The following is a 15,043-nucleotide window of genomic DNA, read 5'->3' as shown; positions in this document are numbered from 1 at the left end:
ATTGTTCTCAGTCTTATTATGGTAAGGGCACATATTGCAGCAGTGCAGCTCACTGTGAGCAAAAAGCAAATAAATGTATATTTGTCCTAACTGCAAAAATCTTTAAAAGCAGATATCTTTATTGGATCAGAACCCCAAAATGTTGACCTTTTATCTTAGACAAAACAGTCTTAGTGAATAACAGTCTGTTTCACGACAGAAAATAATTTGACATTGAACCCACACGGAGACCTGATATCGACTCAGACAAAGCTATCTGCTGTAAAAAGGACAAAACTTCAACAAATGAATAAAAACAAATGCAAAATACTCAAAAAAAAGTCGATAAATAATGTAACAATACCAGAATATATAAACTAAAACTTAAAAAAACACCTGAATGACATTATTATATGAAAAAATGCTGATTTTAGAGCAAACATATTTGTCAAACTGTTAACATATTTATGTTGTTCTGTACTGGCAGATAAAAAAACAAAACAAATCTAATTCAGTTAAAAAAGATGTAGAAGCTGTCTGCTAGCAAAACAGCTCCACTAACATCATTAAAAACGAAGCTTGTTTTCATACAAGAAGAATGTCAATAGTTCAACAAAATCAGAATTTATTACCTTGACTTCTGCTGCTGCAGCTCTGCCATTTAATAGCAGAGCGTACTGAATATATATAAAAAAGAAAGGAGAAAGATATTGAAATAAAATGTCATTATTTAGAGGTATTTGTAAGCGTGCTCTCCTGAATTAAAGCCCAGCTCAATCTGGATTTAATTTTTAAATGTCTCGGCTTAAAAACGTTTACATTGAGACTTCCAATAACTGAATTAAGTGGCTGAAAAGAATACTTTATAATAGTTGAACATTGACTTTACAATTGTTGAATGAATGGAGTCATTCCTCGTCACAGGCTGTTTAAGGGATGTCCCATTTTAAAACTCATTTAAAAATGTATTGTAAAAACCTTTAAGCTGTGCATTTTTAAGGGGGTTTTAGACATTTTACCAGAAGCAGATTCATGATGTCAGACACTAATGTTGGATGAGAGGACAGGATTTTCTTTCTCCTTTTGAATTGATCTTAAAATTCTATCTATCAGTCAGAATCTGTGCAGATCAGGTAAGTTCTTGCACATTGGATTCTCTGGACCGTGTTTGTGGCCTTGCTTTGTGCAGAGACATTTTAAATAAAACAAGACAGGAACGGTTTTTCTTCACGAAACTTTTTTTGGAACGTCATTGAACAGCGCTGACGACCCGGTGAGTAGCATATTTAAAAAAAAGAACGTTTAAGGTTGTTTTAAGGACATTATCGGACATGCACTATGGAAGCCATTCTGAAGCAGCCAGGGGGGGGATTCTGCATGAGCCAAATAGCAGAGACAGGACCAATCGTCAAAATTTTGGTGTCGATCATTCGATTTCATCCTGGACACCGGAATTTTCCTTTAAATATTTTTAGTGTCTATGATTTCTTACACTCTCCATAAGTCAATATAGAGCATCATCTTGTCTTATTAGCTGAATGCAGTGTTTCATCCCTGCTGCCAAAGGTGCAGAATTTAAAATGAAAGAAAAAAAAAACAAAATCTGAAGTTAAGGCTAAAATAGATTGTTAAACCCTGTTGTTTTTTATGTTTTGAGAAACAACAATTTTTCTTACATGTTCATTAAGCAATTTAAAACACTTTATCAGAAGTAAACATAATTAAATGCAAGGATTATTTATTTTTCTTCAGCATATGTCTCTGTATGCTTTTTATTTTCCGTCCATACAAAATGAAAGCATAGGAGGCTCCTAGCGTGGTGGCCATTGATTTGGCATGACGCATTCATGGGATAATCTGGTTTCCGCTTTGGTTGGTGCACAGATGGCATGGAGAGGGTGGGGGGAATGGGGACAGACATGCAGTAGGGCCAGAGAGGATATTCACCACATAGATAAGCCCTACAGTACCATGCATCAGGTCGAGCAGCCGGTCTGCGGATCCCGGGAGGATGCTTGGTCAGAGGAAAGAGGGTGAAAGTCCTCCTGCTTTCTGGTACTGCAGCTGGCATAGATGCTGTCAGAGATAACGAGACTTTCACACGTATTCTATAAATGATTTAAAAGTGAATGGGAGCAGGGTGACGGATATTAGCCGAAATTACAGCAACTAACAGGAAACACCTTCCTGTATGATAATGCGTCATCGCCTGTATCCAGAATCAGGCAGGCAGAGGGAACATCAGGAGCGCAGATGACTCAAAGCATCAGCACGCACTTGTTGAGTGAAATAATCTCACTGATTGCTTTTACATTCCCATGTGCTAGACTGATTTGTGTGACTTGCTGATGCTGCCCCCACTGATGCCTGCAGAGACTACTTTAGATTACATGTAGTTAATGTTTCCGTCTATAACACAATCTATGTTGAGCATAAAAATTTACTGTCAGGTGTAGAGCAATGACACTGGGGGGATAACCGGTCATCCACGGGTAAAACCCATTCACTCTAATTTGTTAGCACTCAATAAAGTAGATATATATTCAAACGAAATGTGCAATAAACATCAACAGACAGAGATAAAGACAAAGAGTCAGACAGTGAGAGAGGGGGGGGGATTAACTTCTCATCTAGTCTTTGCTGTTGCATAGATTGTAAGTAGCTTATTGCACAAAGCAGGCTGCATGTTACCCGCGCGTTTGCATGATTTGTTTTGAGTGTGTATGCGATAGCCATCACTGATCTCATGCAGGCAACTAAGTGCCTTGGGCCTCGAATAATCAAACGGTGGAATCTTTCAGGCTGTGCCCTGGGTATAACTCAGCTGTAGCCGACACACCACATGCATTTAGAGAAACATAATTCTTTAACCCTCAGTGGGGTTTTTTTTTTTTCAAAAGTAATTGGACGGAGAATCAATCTCATCAGGTTTATGTTTCTCATCTATCCTAATCATCAGTCTGAGATGCAAGAAGACCCATGCAGGTTCAGCTAAACGAATAGATGAAACCAAATCAGGAGGAAAAATCTGAACTCTGATGCTTCTGCAGAGTTGTTTAGAAACCTTCCCCCTTTATTGAAGCTGATGCTTTAGTACAATTGTTAACTTTTGGGAGTTTTGTTAAGTTTATATGTGATAAGAATGGCGACAGTGGCGTTGGATGTAGGAGTTTGCCCTGAAATCAAAGGGTTGACGGTTCAAGCCCCGACTCCGACTTTCAGTGTCGTTGTGTCCTTGGGCAAGACACTTCACCTGCATTGTCTACTGATGGTGGTCAGAGGGCCCGGTGGCGCTAGTGTACGGCAGCCCCGCTTCTGTCAGTGAGCCCCAGGGCAGTTGTGGCTACAATGTAGCTTGCCACCATCAGTGTGTGTGTGTGTGTGTGAATGCGTGAATGAATGTAGTGTAAACCGCTTTGGTCAAGTCTCCTAACTTGAATAAAGGCGCTATATAAGTACATGCCATTTAACATTTACCATAAGAATGTGATAAAAACAGTTCAGTGCATATTTTAAGGTAAAAGAAAAATACTAAATATAGAGATATGAATATAATATATGAGAATAAATCTGTTTATTCATCCCTGTAAAATAATTTTAGAGGTCCTCACAGAGAAGCTGGATTGGTACTGAGATTAAATCATGCATCCTTTAAATCGGGAAAGCTGTGTTACGTTTAGGGGCGTTTAAACATAATGCATCCTGTTGCGTAAAATGTGAAAAAGTTTTAAGAAGGTGGATTCCATCTGCAGGGCACATGTGGATCTTCCTCCATTGTCCAACAGGCAGATTTAAGCTAATGGACAACTTTTCCAAACAACTTTTATCTCTGAATCATCATTTGTAATAAAACTGAGAGGGTGACTCAAATTAAAAGTTAAACAACTTATCCTGATGCAGCACATGGACTCGCAGCAGAATGCACCGCTTTATATGTTTGATCAGGTCGGGGGAAGAAGGGAGACCTGCTGAGCTGAAATCTCAGTCAGAACATATTTAAAGCAATAATGATCGTCGCCGGAGGGAACACAAGCACACCAGTCAGATAAAAAAGAGAAAAACTCTTTATATGTATGAGCGTATATAAATGAATAGATGCAGCAACAAGAATGTTTGCCTGTAGGGAGGATACATCCCAGATCTGTTTATTCTGGTTGTTTCTATTTATTGATTGCGTTACAATCTTTGAGTGGAATACATAAATCTCTTTGATGTTCTGTATATCTTATGAATTGAAGATGAAAGTTTCATCTTAACTTCATGTTATCAGTCAGTCAGTAAAAGCGCACAGTAAATGGATCAAAGTTGGATTTTAAGGAGTTGCAGCAGCGCTGGCTCTCTGTTGCTCGCGGTAAATGTGAGTTAAATACAACAAACATAGACTTTTTGAGTTACTGATTGGTTCAGCATGAGCTGAATGTTGCTGCTGGAGTCTGAAGCAGACAGTCAGTCATGGTCTGTCGGCTGGAAGAAAGATCCGCCATTCATAAACAAACTGAACTTTAAACTCCTTCTATGCTAATTCAAGGAACAAAAGGAGATTTCCTCCCTAAATATGAGATATTAAGATATTATCAACATTCCATGTAAATACACCAATTGTGGTTCAATATTCTTCAGCAGAGTTAGGAATAAAACATGTTTTTTTTTTTGCTATTATCATAGACCTGGCATATTTCTGTGTGAAAACTTAACATTTCTTGTTAAAAAAGGTTAAGATTCATTTTAAATGGTGGGTTTTCTTAGCCTGGGTGCCACTCCGAACTTAGTCCCGCCCACAACGTTTGAGGTCGGGAAGTTCGGTCTGGCATTGCTCAGTAGAAGCGCGAGTATGCTCGCACAATATTTGGCGGGCCAATCAAATTGTCAGGGCGGGCTTTATACGATGATGGACAGATGATCAACAGTAACGTAATCAACCACGTCACCAAAGCGCGCTTGGGTGACAACAACAATGGCTGCCGCTGGAGAGTTGAGGTGAGTAGATTCTGCTATTAGGTCTGTTCTAGAAGATATCGACAGCAAATTAATTTTAAAAGAGGAAAAGAGAAACGCGATCAAGGCGTCCTATTCTAGGCGTGCAACTGCACGCTTTGATTTTTGTTGACAACTATGCGTCGCTTAACATACGTCACGCACTCCGTTGGTCTTATTGGTTGTAGGTCTATCCAATTGAGTACAGAGGCATTTTTTTCCTGATTCGTTCGAAACACGCCCCATAATCACAGCTCTATGGAGCAGTATCAGACTCATATTCTGACTAGAATTGAGTAGGACTACGTCAGGCTAGGGTTTTCTGGCACTGACTTAGATTTAGTTATAACCACCACTCACAAACCTTTATCAGGGTCAGCTAAGGGTCATTCAGTTTCCACAATAAAATCGGTTTAAATGTTTAGTAGTGTTGTTTTATAAAACCATCATGTCTCTGCTCTTCAGATGGTTGGATGTGAAGAAAACTGTGACCCCTCATCTTGATTATCTACTTTGCAGCGTACACCTTCACCGCTGAGGGTGAAACTAACCCTCAGCATGACACCACCGCCGCAATGCTCCACAGCCTCGCCATGACACCGGCAAACATAATTCTTCTCAGTGTGCTCACATAGCTTGATCTTTGTCTCATCTGACCTTTAAAAGTTACTCCAGATTGCATGTGGTCTGTCTTTAAGAGCTGCTGCAGATTTCAGTCAAGGTGTTGCTCTTTCTAATGTCAAACACGTTTCAGGTTGTTCCAGCTCTATTACCTTCTGATTGACTCGAGGCTGCTGTTTGTAGCTGGGCATCCCAAGTGTTTTATTCTTAATTTGGCACAGCAGGTTGATCCGACAGGATAGCAATCCCATAACACATCACATGTAATTTTAAAAGGGCTTAACTTCAGCTTCTTGAATGCCTCCCTGAAGGCCCAGAGCTAACTCCCGGGGGAAATATATGTTTAAAAGTAAGGTGCCTGCAAGGAAACAAACCGATTTAGATCATTTCTGCCAAATAGAGGGATCAAATATCCAAGCAGAGTTATAGCAGAGCCTGTTTATGGCTGCAAGACGTCTGCTTTCTTCCTTGATGTTACAAAGTACTTCAAGAATGAGCTTGCCCAAAATATCTGCTTTCCCTTTAAGAATTCCTTTTTGAATCAGGCTAAAATGAACAATTTAGATGCATCATCTGCATATTTATGTATGGCACGTATAACATTAGTATCATGTCAGGTTAATTAGAGCATCGGGATGTGTTTAAGTGTTTCTTTCTCGCACAGCTGGTTCTCTTACCTTGAGACGACGAGAGGCAAGATTAACATTTTCAGCATCCTCATGAGCAGCTCTCCGGGAAACTGGAAGTATTTCACCTCCTGCAAGCAACAGAGGGGATATGTTTAATGTAGATAATCACTAACAGCTGATTACAGTGCTGATGCTTGGAAAATGTTAAATATGATTGTTTCCCCTGTAAACTTTAGAGGGCTTTTTGCTCCTGTGGTTCTCAGACGTATCCTTTTTTCAGAACGCACCTTTTATTATTGGAATGAGATTAAAATATCACAACAGAAATATTTTCTCTGAGCAGCTTCAGCGTCTGCTGATTTCAATGGTCGGTGGTTACTAGAAGGTTTTTCGTTAACAACTTATTTGTCAGTTTCCTGTCAACAACATTCCCTAACCTTTATATGACTGTTCTTGTGAGAAGAATGTGTTGAAAAGGTTTGTTGTTTCTAATCAGGGTTTTTTATACTGTAGCCGATGTGGCCTTCTGTGGTGTTTTGTTGTCTCTTTTTTTTCATAATTCAAAGTGTTGACCTTTAAAACACTAACAAATGGTTATATAATTCACTGGCAAAACCCAACAAAAGAACCTTAACTTCACTTCCCCGTTGCTTTATTTACTTTTTTTTAAGGTAGCCTTAATTACGGCAATGCATGATTAACCTTAACATCCTGTTTTGCCTCCATGGAGTTGATTTTGAATTCTCTTAAAGTAAACTTCTGGTTCTGTGGAAAAGTGCATTTCAGCTGCAGTTACATCCTCATGAAAACTTTTAGGGTTGTTCCTTTCATCTTCCTAATTTAAGCACAGAAGCAGGCTCAGAGATCGTAGGCACCCATCCATCCATCCATCCATCTATCCACCCTCATCATCATCATCATCATCATCATCATCATCATTCTATCCATCCATCCATCCATCCATCCCTCCTCCTCATCATCATCATCAACCATCCATCATCATCATCATCATCATCATCATTCCATCCATCCCTCCTCCTCATCATCATTCCATCCATCCATTCATCCATCCATCCTCATCATCATCATCATTGCATCCATCCATCCATCCATCCCTCCTCCTCATCATCATTCCATCCATCCATCTATCCATCCTCATCATCATCAATCCATCAATCCATCCATCTATCCTTCCATCCTCATCATCATCATCATCATCATCATCAACCATCCATCATCCATCCATCATCATCATCATTCCATCCATCCATCCATCCATCCATCCATCCTCATCATCATCAATCCATCAATCCATCCATCTATCCTTCCATCCTCATCATCATCATCATCATCATCATCAACCATCCATCATCCATCCATCATCATCATCATCATCATTCCATCCATCCATCCCTCCTCATCATCATCATCATCAACCATCCATCATCATCATCATCATTCCATCCATCCATCCATCCCTCCTCCTCATCATCATCATCATTCCATCCATCCATCCTCATCATCATCAATCCATCAATCCATCCATCTATCCTTCCATCCTCATCATCATCATCATCATCAACCATCCATCATCCATCCATCATCATCATCATTCCATCCATCCATCCATCCATCCATCCATCCATCCATCCATCCATCCATCCATCCCTCCTTCTCATCATCATAATCAACCATCCATCATCCATCCATCATCCATCCATCATCATTCCATCCATCCATCCCTCCTTCTCATCATCATCATCATCATCATCATCATCAACCATCCATCATCCATCCATCATCCATCCATCATCATTCCATCCATCCATCCCTCCTCCTCATCATCATCATCTATCCTTCCATCCATCCATCTTCATCATCATCCATCTATCCATCCATCCATCCATCCATTCATCATCATCCATCCATCCATCCATCCATCCATCCATCCATCCATCCATCCATCCATCCATCCATCCATCCATCCATCCATCCATCCATCCATCCATCCATCCATCCTCATCATCATCATCCATCCATCCATTTTTGTGAAGTTATTCCTTTTTTTCTACTAAATTTTGCTAAAGGAAAAATATTAACTCTTAGTCTTATTACCAAGGCTTTCAATATTTATGAGATCTTTATTGCTCTTAGTAAAATCAAGGCCTAACATCTCTTTAAAAATCTTAAAAGCGAGTTATCTTTAGATCAGTGCCTAAAGCAAAGTCAGCCACATCCACACACAGCTAAAGTAAATACTTTTCATAAATATATACCTAATATGAACTGGTTACTTGATGTTCCAGACATGATTAAATAGATGTAAATTTGTTCAAAGCAGGGTGCAAAAAGAAACATTTCATGATTGTCTGTTTTATAAAAGACTTTTCTACTTTTTTTTATTTCTTGCATTATTTCACAAATACTTTGAGATATTGAAAAATGTCAGAGATAAGACCGTCTGTAGAAACACTAGTTGACTCCATAATGTTTATTAAAAACGAGGCGCTGTGTGGAGTCTTTAGTGGGAATGCAATTTCCTCCACTGATCTGCTCGCCTTAGATCTCTTCACAACTTGTTCTTTTGAAAGAAATCCTTGTTCTTCTGAAAAAAGCAACTGGCTGTTGGCAGATTCACAAGAGTACCTCCAGAGCAAAACTTTAATTGGTCTCACAGGAGAATCTAAGTGATTGAAGAATGTCAAAGGCAATTAGAGCCAATAAAAAAAAAAATACCATACCCCTTTATTCAATAGCACTTAAACAGCACTTCATCAAAGTAAATACAATTGAAAACAACAGTATTAAAGGAATAGTACACCCAAAACATGATTAGCCTTCATTTTCTACTCACCTCCATGCTGAACAACACTCTGGAGTACTTTTTTGATATCTCAAATGCATCTGGAGATCTGGGAGACTTCTTGCTGTCTGCTGACATTCAAATAATGGAGGTCTATGGCGCCCGAGACAGAAAGGTCCACAAAAGTCCACAAAAACTTGTCAATATTCCTCCATACTGCTCGTCCAATGTAATCCAAGTGTCCTGAGTGGGTAGCATCCAGAATTTACTCGAAACGAAGTCATTTAGAACGTTTTAGAGCCTAAACAGTAGTGTATAGGATTTCCTAATAGCGCCCCCATGCGCGCTCACGATTCTACGGAAGCCGGCAGACCAAACCAGCGCATTCAGCTCGGCAAAGAACTCATGCTCTTCCTCAACACTGAAGTCCTCAGACATTTTTCTTTCGTTGTTTCTTTCTTTGCACAGGTAAACAGCACATTTCTTCTTCTACGCTTGCATTATCGGCAGACCAGACGCTGAATGCGCACTTCCTTCCGGTTTGGTCTGCCGGCTTCCGTAGAATCGTGAGCGCGCATGGGGGCGCTATTAGGAAATCCTATACACTACTGTTTATGCTCTAAAAACATTCTAAATGACTTCGTTTCGAGTAAATTCTGGATGCTACCCACTCAGGACACTTGGATTACATTGGACGAGCAGTATGGAGGAATATTGACACGTTTTTGTGGACTTTTATGGACCTTTCTGTCTCGGGCGCCATGGACCTCCATTATTTGAATGTCAGCAGACAGCAAGAAGCCTCCCAGATCTCCAGATGCATTTGAGATATCAAAAAAGTACTCCAGAGTGTTGTTCAGCATGGAGGTGAGTAGAAAATGAAGGCTAATCATGTTTTGGGTGTACTATTCCTTTAAGTGGACAAGCAAAATACAGACAAGCTAAAATAGAGAATAAAAGCTACAAAAATTATGCAAACTAAAAGTAATTCAAATATGAAACAATTAGAAGTAATTAAAAAAGGAGATAAAAAATTAAATAAATTAGAAATAGGGTAATGCTCTCGGGATGTACCAAATGCCTCAGCAAACAGGTACATCCAAAGGCGGTTTATTCCATAAATTTGGTGCTGCTACAGCTTGTTGCCGCTTGGATTTGGTGAAAACAACGAGCTGCTTGCTGACAGACTTTAGGGATCGGCTAGATATATGGGAGTGTAGCATCTAAGAAAGATGTGGCAAATACTAATCTAACAGCACTAATACTGATCTAACAGCAAATACTGAGAGCAATATAAAATGGATCCTAAATGAAGGGATTTTTAATTGGGGTGATGCTCAAACATTTTGATCCAGTTAAAAGTCCTACAGCATTTTACACATCCTGCTTTCACCTGACAGATGCACCACTAACACCAAGATAAAGCCATATACTGTAATCCAGCAATTACAAACACATGGATCCCTGTTTCAAAAAGCTGTATAGATATAAATGGTTTTACTTTAGCTAGATGCTTCAAATGAACAAAGCTTGAATCGACAATCATCCTGATTTAGGTTTCAATTATAGGATCATCCAACATTGAACAGCATAACTTTCCAAGAAACATACTGATAGCTTGAATGAAATGAAAAACTGAAATATAGTGCAATTATCTGGGCCTATTTGAACTCTGCAACAAAACAGAATTTTTATCAAGTCAGGCTTGTTTTTGATCGGTTGGCTTACTTCGCACCTATAATACGAGGTTTAGGTAGTTTAAGGAAAGAAGGTGTGTGGGTTGTGTTTTTTCCCTCCACCACCAGGTGGCGCCTGGTTCTCCTTGGCCCTTTCACACACCTGCTGATGGTTGCCTCATTACCTGAGGACTCTTAAGCTGCTGACTGCCACTACCTCGATGCCACAGTGTTTGCCAGTTTTGGGTACTCTAGCCAAGCTGAGCGTTGCTGAGTCAAACTGAGTTTTTGTCTACCTGAGCCTTAACCTTGTTTTTTTGTCTTTGCCTCTCGGCATGAAGTCATCCTGCAAACTGGATGTTTTGGACCTTCTCCCCCTGGAAGGATCGTCTTGAGCTTTAAACTGAGCTAGGGGATTCAACCTGGAGGTTTGGATCTACTTTTCCCCAAAGGATTGTTTGAGCTTCACACTGAGCAGGGGATTCATCTCCACAAGAACCGTTCAAGTACCAAAGGAAATCTAAGTGGCAGTCAGCTCCTCCGCTCCTCAGGAAAACACCTTAACCTGGGTAAACCCTGTCCGCCCTCCAACGAGCAAACCAATTTCTGGAACAACCCACACTGATTGGATTCAGAGAAAGACAAATTTTCTGAAAACGTGAGTCCTGCTGCTCTTTCTGCCTTTTGCAAATCGAAGCTCAAATTTCCCACTGAGCCTAAATTAAACACAGAAACTTCCCCTTTCACTTTTCAGTCCCGGTTCGCGAGCGTTCAGAGCAGCACTGGACCTATCTCCACTAGTGTTCAATAAACCTGTTAAATCTTCCCCTGGTTCTTCTGAGTGGTTTTCTGCATGTGGGTCAGATGATTGAATAAGATAATGACAGAAGGTATGAGATTTTAACATATAACACAGTGTCTCATATACAACACAGTGCAATAAAGCCACAAAACTAAAATATGGTGCTGAAATAACCCTGAAGTATAGTAGAAGACCAAGAATATTAGCTTGGTTTATTCGACTGTGTAAATCATGATTAAATGTGGGTGTGCAAGGTTGCTTATCCTCATTGTGGCCCTATGGGACTGTTAACCTTTCATAGTTGCATCCCGCCTCTCACCCAATGATCTGCTGGAGTTAAACACATATAAAGTAAAGTAAGAATTCTGCCATAAATGCAGCTGTATGATAAATACCTATATGGGCAATTTTATTTAAAACACACACACGTAACAGACTCTCCATGCACATTTTTAGCATTTTATACATGCGGATTCAATACCATAAGGCCCCTATTATATCACAACCATGAGTTCATGACCTTTCTCTAAAGAAAGAGGAAAAAAGCTTATTAGGAGAACATGTTTTGGGCGTCAAAAACGCTTTAACGCTGAAATGTGGACGCTGGCCAAGATGCTTTGAGGCTAAAATTCTCTGGATGCTCTGTTCTCTGGTTGTTTAGCTTCTCTGCTCTGCAGCTACAAGAAAGAGAGTAGCTTGGCTTTACTTGCTTATATAAGTTGAAAACTAAAGTTTTAACGTTTTTTTAAGCAAGAAAGTCCACCTCAAAAAGTCATCTGTTAGTTCAGCTCATCGGGATTATAATCCTACTACAATATTGTGTTTTTGTTTTGAGTCGCAGATTGCCCACATGCTGGCGGGTGGCAGCGTTGGGACTCCCCAGTGAAAGCTCTAAAAATTCAGCCAGGCTATGGGAGATTTCCCGCTGTCGTTCATAGTGGCAGGAGGTGAATATTAAGCGCTTTTAATGTTTGTTGTAAAAACTGCAAATACCTGAATTTACAACTGAATATTTTTTCAGCAACTGTTTTAACATTTTTAGATAATTTAGGTATTTATTAGGGTGACCATATTTTCATTTGGGAAAACCAGGACACCTTGGGTTGGGGGGGTGGGGGGGGATCTCTGTTCCCAAGCATAGAGATGTCTGTGGGGCATGCACTCACTTAACGTAGGCCTACGTAATCCTACAATAACATTATATTTACAGTTGATTTATTAAAAATGCTTTTCAGTAAAAGTCAACAGCAATAACTCCAATAACAAACGATAATTTTATTAAAAATGCTTAAGAATTCCTGTAATGAATAAATAGCACAATGAAAGAAATAATGTCTCATCATCGGGATTGGCTCCGTGATCAGAGGAAATGTTACTTGGCCCCGAACAGTGGTGAAAATTGGAAGTTCAGTTTAATATAATACAACTCTGTGAATAGTTCCTACTGAAATGAATGAAAATAGTTGTTTTAATGGTTATAGAGTCAGATATGTGGCGGTAATGTTTGATTTATCTAAAGGTTTTAATCTGTTACTGTGTAGATGGGTTTGGCTGTAATTTAAGGACAGATTCTAATATATCTGCAGAGTGGGGACTATAAATCTGATAGGAGTTTTATCTTTTTATTGCTGTTTTGCACAATATGCTTAACTAAGTATTTTTTGATTTTGAATATTAGAGATCTTGCAGATATATTTTGTACATACATTGTTTAGATTTACTTATATATTTCTACCCCTTTTATAGAATAGAAAATCCTTTTATTGTCCCACAATGGGCAAATTTACAGCAGCAGAAAGATTATTAAAAATTGTCACACAAATGAGGACCTTAGAAAAATGTATAAGAATAACATAATAGGGAAGAGTTAAAATATAAACAATACAATTCTGTAAAGTGTTTTAACAATATAAAACTGGGGAATAAATAACCAATATGCAGCTATGGACATTTTTACAGTATTGGATATTTGAAAATAGCAGCAACATCAGAGATGTACAGAATTACAGCAGCAGGTTATTTAACTGACTAAGGTTTCTATCATTACATTTGATTTGATCTGTTCCTGCTCCCTGTGGTTGGAACCTTTATTCCACTCTGGATTCTTGTGAGTGTAGTCTTTATTCACTTTAACTTTTAAAAAAATAAATAAATAAACAAACAGTTTTGAAAACCTCGGTATTCATTCTTTTCCTGCTTTGTGTGTCAACTTTCACGGTTGCTAAGCAACAGAGCATACGGCGGTAAAACCCGCCGAAGGGTGGACCTGTTCAAATGTACAGCCAAAACTCTTCCGGCCTACTTATTTTCAAGGACTTCAAAGGATCCAGTCTAGGTAGAACACGTCCTTGGAGGATGCAGCCCAGGATTTCGAACAGAGCCTGTGATTAAGAACAGGGCTGCCTGCACTGACGCGGCTCAGGGATTACGTCACACGCAGCGTCGAAAAAAATCAGGACATTTCCTCACTTTCTAAAAAAAACCCGGGACGCCCGGGACATGACGTGAAATACGGATATGTCCCGGGAAATACGGACGTTTGGTCACCCTATATTTATAAACTGTTTTGACTGTTTATTTAACAGAAAATTTTTTTAGTTTAGTAAAGAAATATAAAGCTTGCTGCCTTTCCCTTGTACATGATAATCCATCCCCATGGCTTTAAAAAACAACAACAACCTGTTCAGTACAACCCCTTAAGATCCATTTATTTTTTACACACCTTTCCCCCAAAAAAGCTTCTGCTTCAGCTTTTCTGATTGGTTCCCGCTCCAGGTCAAGCTACAAAAGTTATATATATCTGTATATATGTGTTTTTAGATAAATCCAAGTTTATATCCATGTTTCCTTAGCTGAGTGATATTAAAAGCACTGTGAGATATATTTTCTTGTCACTAGGTTGAAAACTGTTTTTTTTCTTTTTCGATTAGATTTTTTGTATTTCAAAAGCCTAAACGTGGAAATAAACTGGGAGGTTTTTTTTTTTCCAGAAAAGATATGTTTCCCTTAGCAGATTTTTATCCAATATTATAAATAATCTCTTATTAAAGAGTCGTTTAATATTTAAGTTTTCTTTAACTGGACTGAGGGCAAAAATGCCTCTCTGGATAGTAAAGGTTGCTGCTTGTGGAGAGCTGGAAGAGCTCCTAAACTGACAATTCTGTGCAGCTCTGAGAAACGAGTAACGCTCAGCAGAAATAAGGATGGACGTAAGCACCAAAAAAACAAAACATTTTAAAACCTTAATACCAGCAGCCAGTGATGGTTAGTGCAGTGAATGGCAAAATATCGCAAACTAGACAAGTCAGAGGATAAGGAGTTGCAGGAGGTGAAAAAAATCCATCCGACTGCACAGGGCTATAAAAAGGCCATTTCTATACATAATGGTAATTAGAAGAAAAACCAATAAGGCTGTAACACAGGATTAGCAAGACTTTAACCTCTGATTTAATGGGGCTCGTTCTCCTGTAATATTTAGAGATGTTCCTCCTTTAAGTCACTTAGATCAAACAGCTGGTTAACCTTCAGTGGCTCATCTAAAGGTCTCTGTAAGGACGGT

At 39.1% G+C, this 15,043-nt stretch overlaps 1 protein-coding gene across 1 annotated transcript in view; it reads right to left on the bottom strand.

Annotated features, from left to right (window-relative positions):
• The window catches only part of slc1a7a (solute carrier family 1 member 7a), a 100,886-nt gene that overhangs the window by 71,326 nt on the left and 14,517 nt on the right, over positions 1–15,043 (bottom strand). The window contains exon 2 of the mRNA XM_038295100.1: positions 6,252–6,331. Within this exon, the coding sequence (XP_038151028.1) occupies positions 6,252–6,331 (80 nt within the window). The remainder of the gene's footprint in view (positions 1–6,251; positions 6,332–15,043) is intronic.

This window comes from Cyprinodon tularosa, unplaced genomic scaffold, assembly GCF_016077235.1.
Source record: "Cyprinodon tularosa strain WSP-4 unplaced genomic scaffold, ASM1607723v1 ctg350, whole genome shotgun sequence".
In the NCBI taxonomy this organism is placed as follows: Eukaryota; Metazoa; Chordata; class Actinopteri; order Cyprinodontiformes; family Cyprinodontidae; genus Cyprinodon; species Cyprinodon tularosa.
Note: the sequence above shows the minus strand (reverse complement) of the source record. Positions and strands in the feature narration are given on the sequence as shown.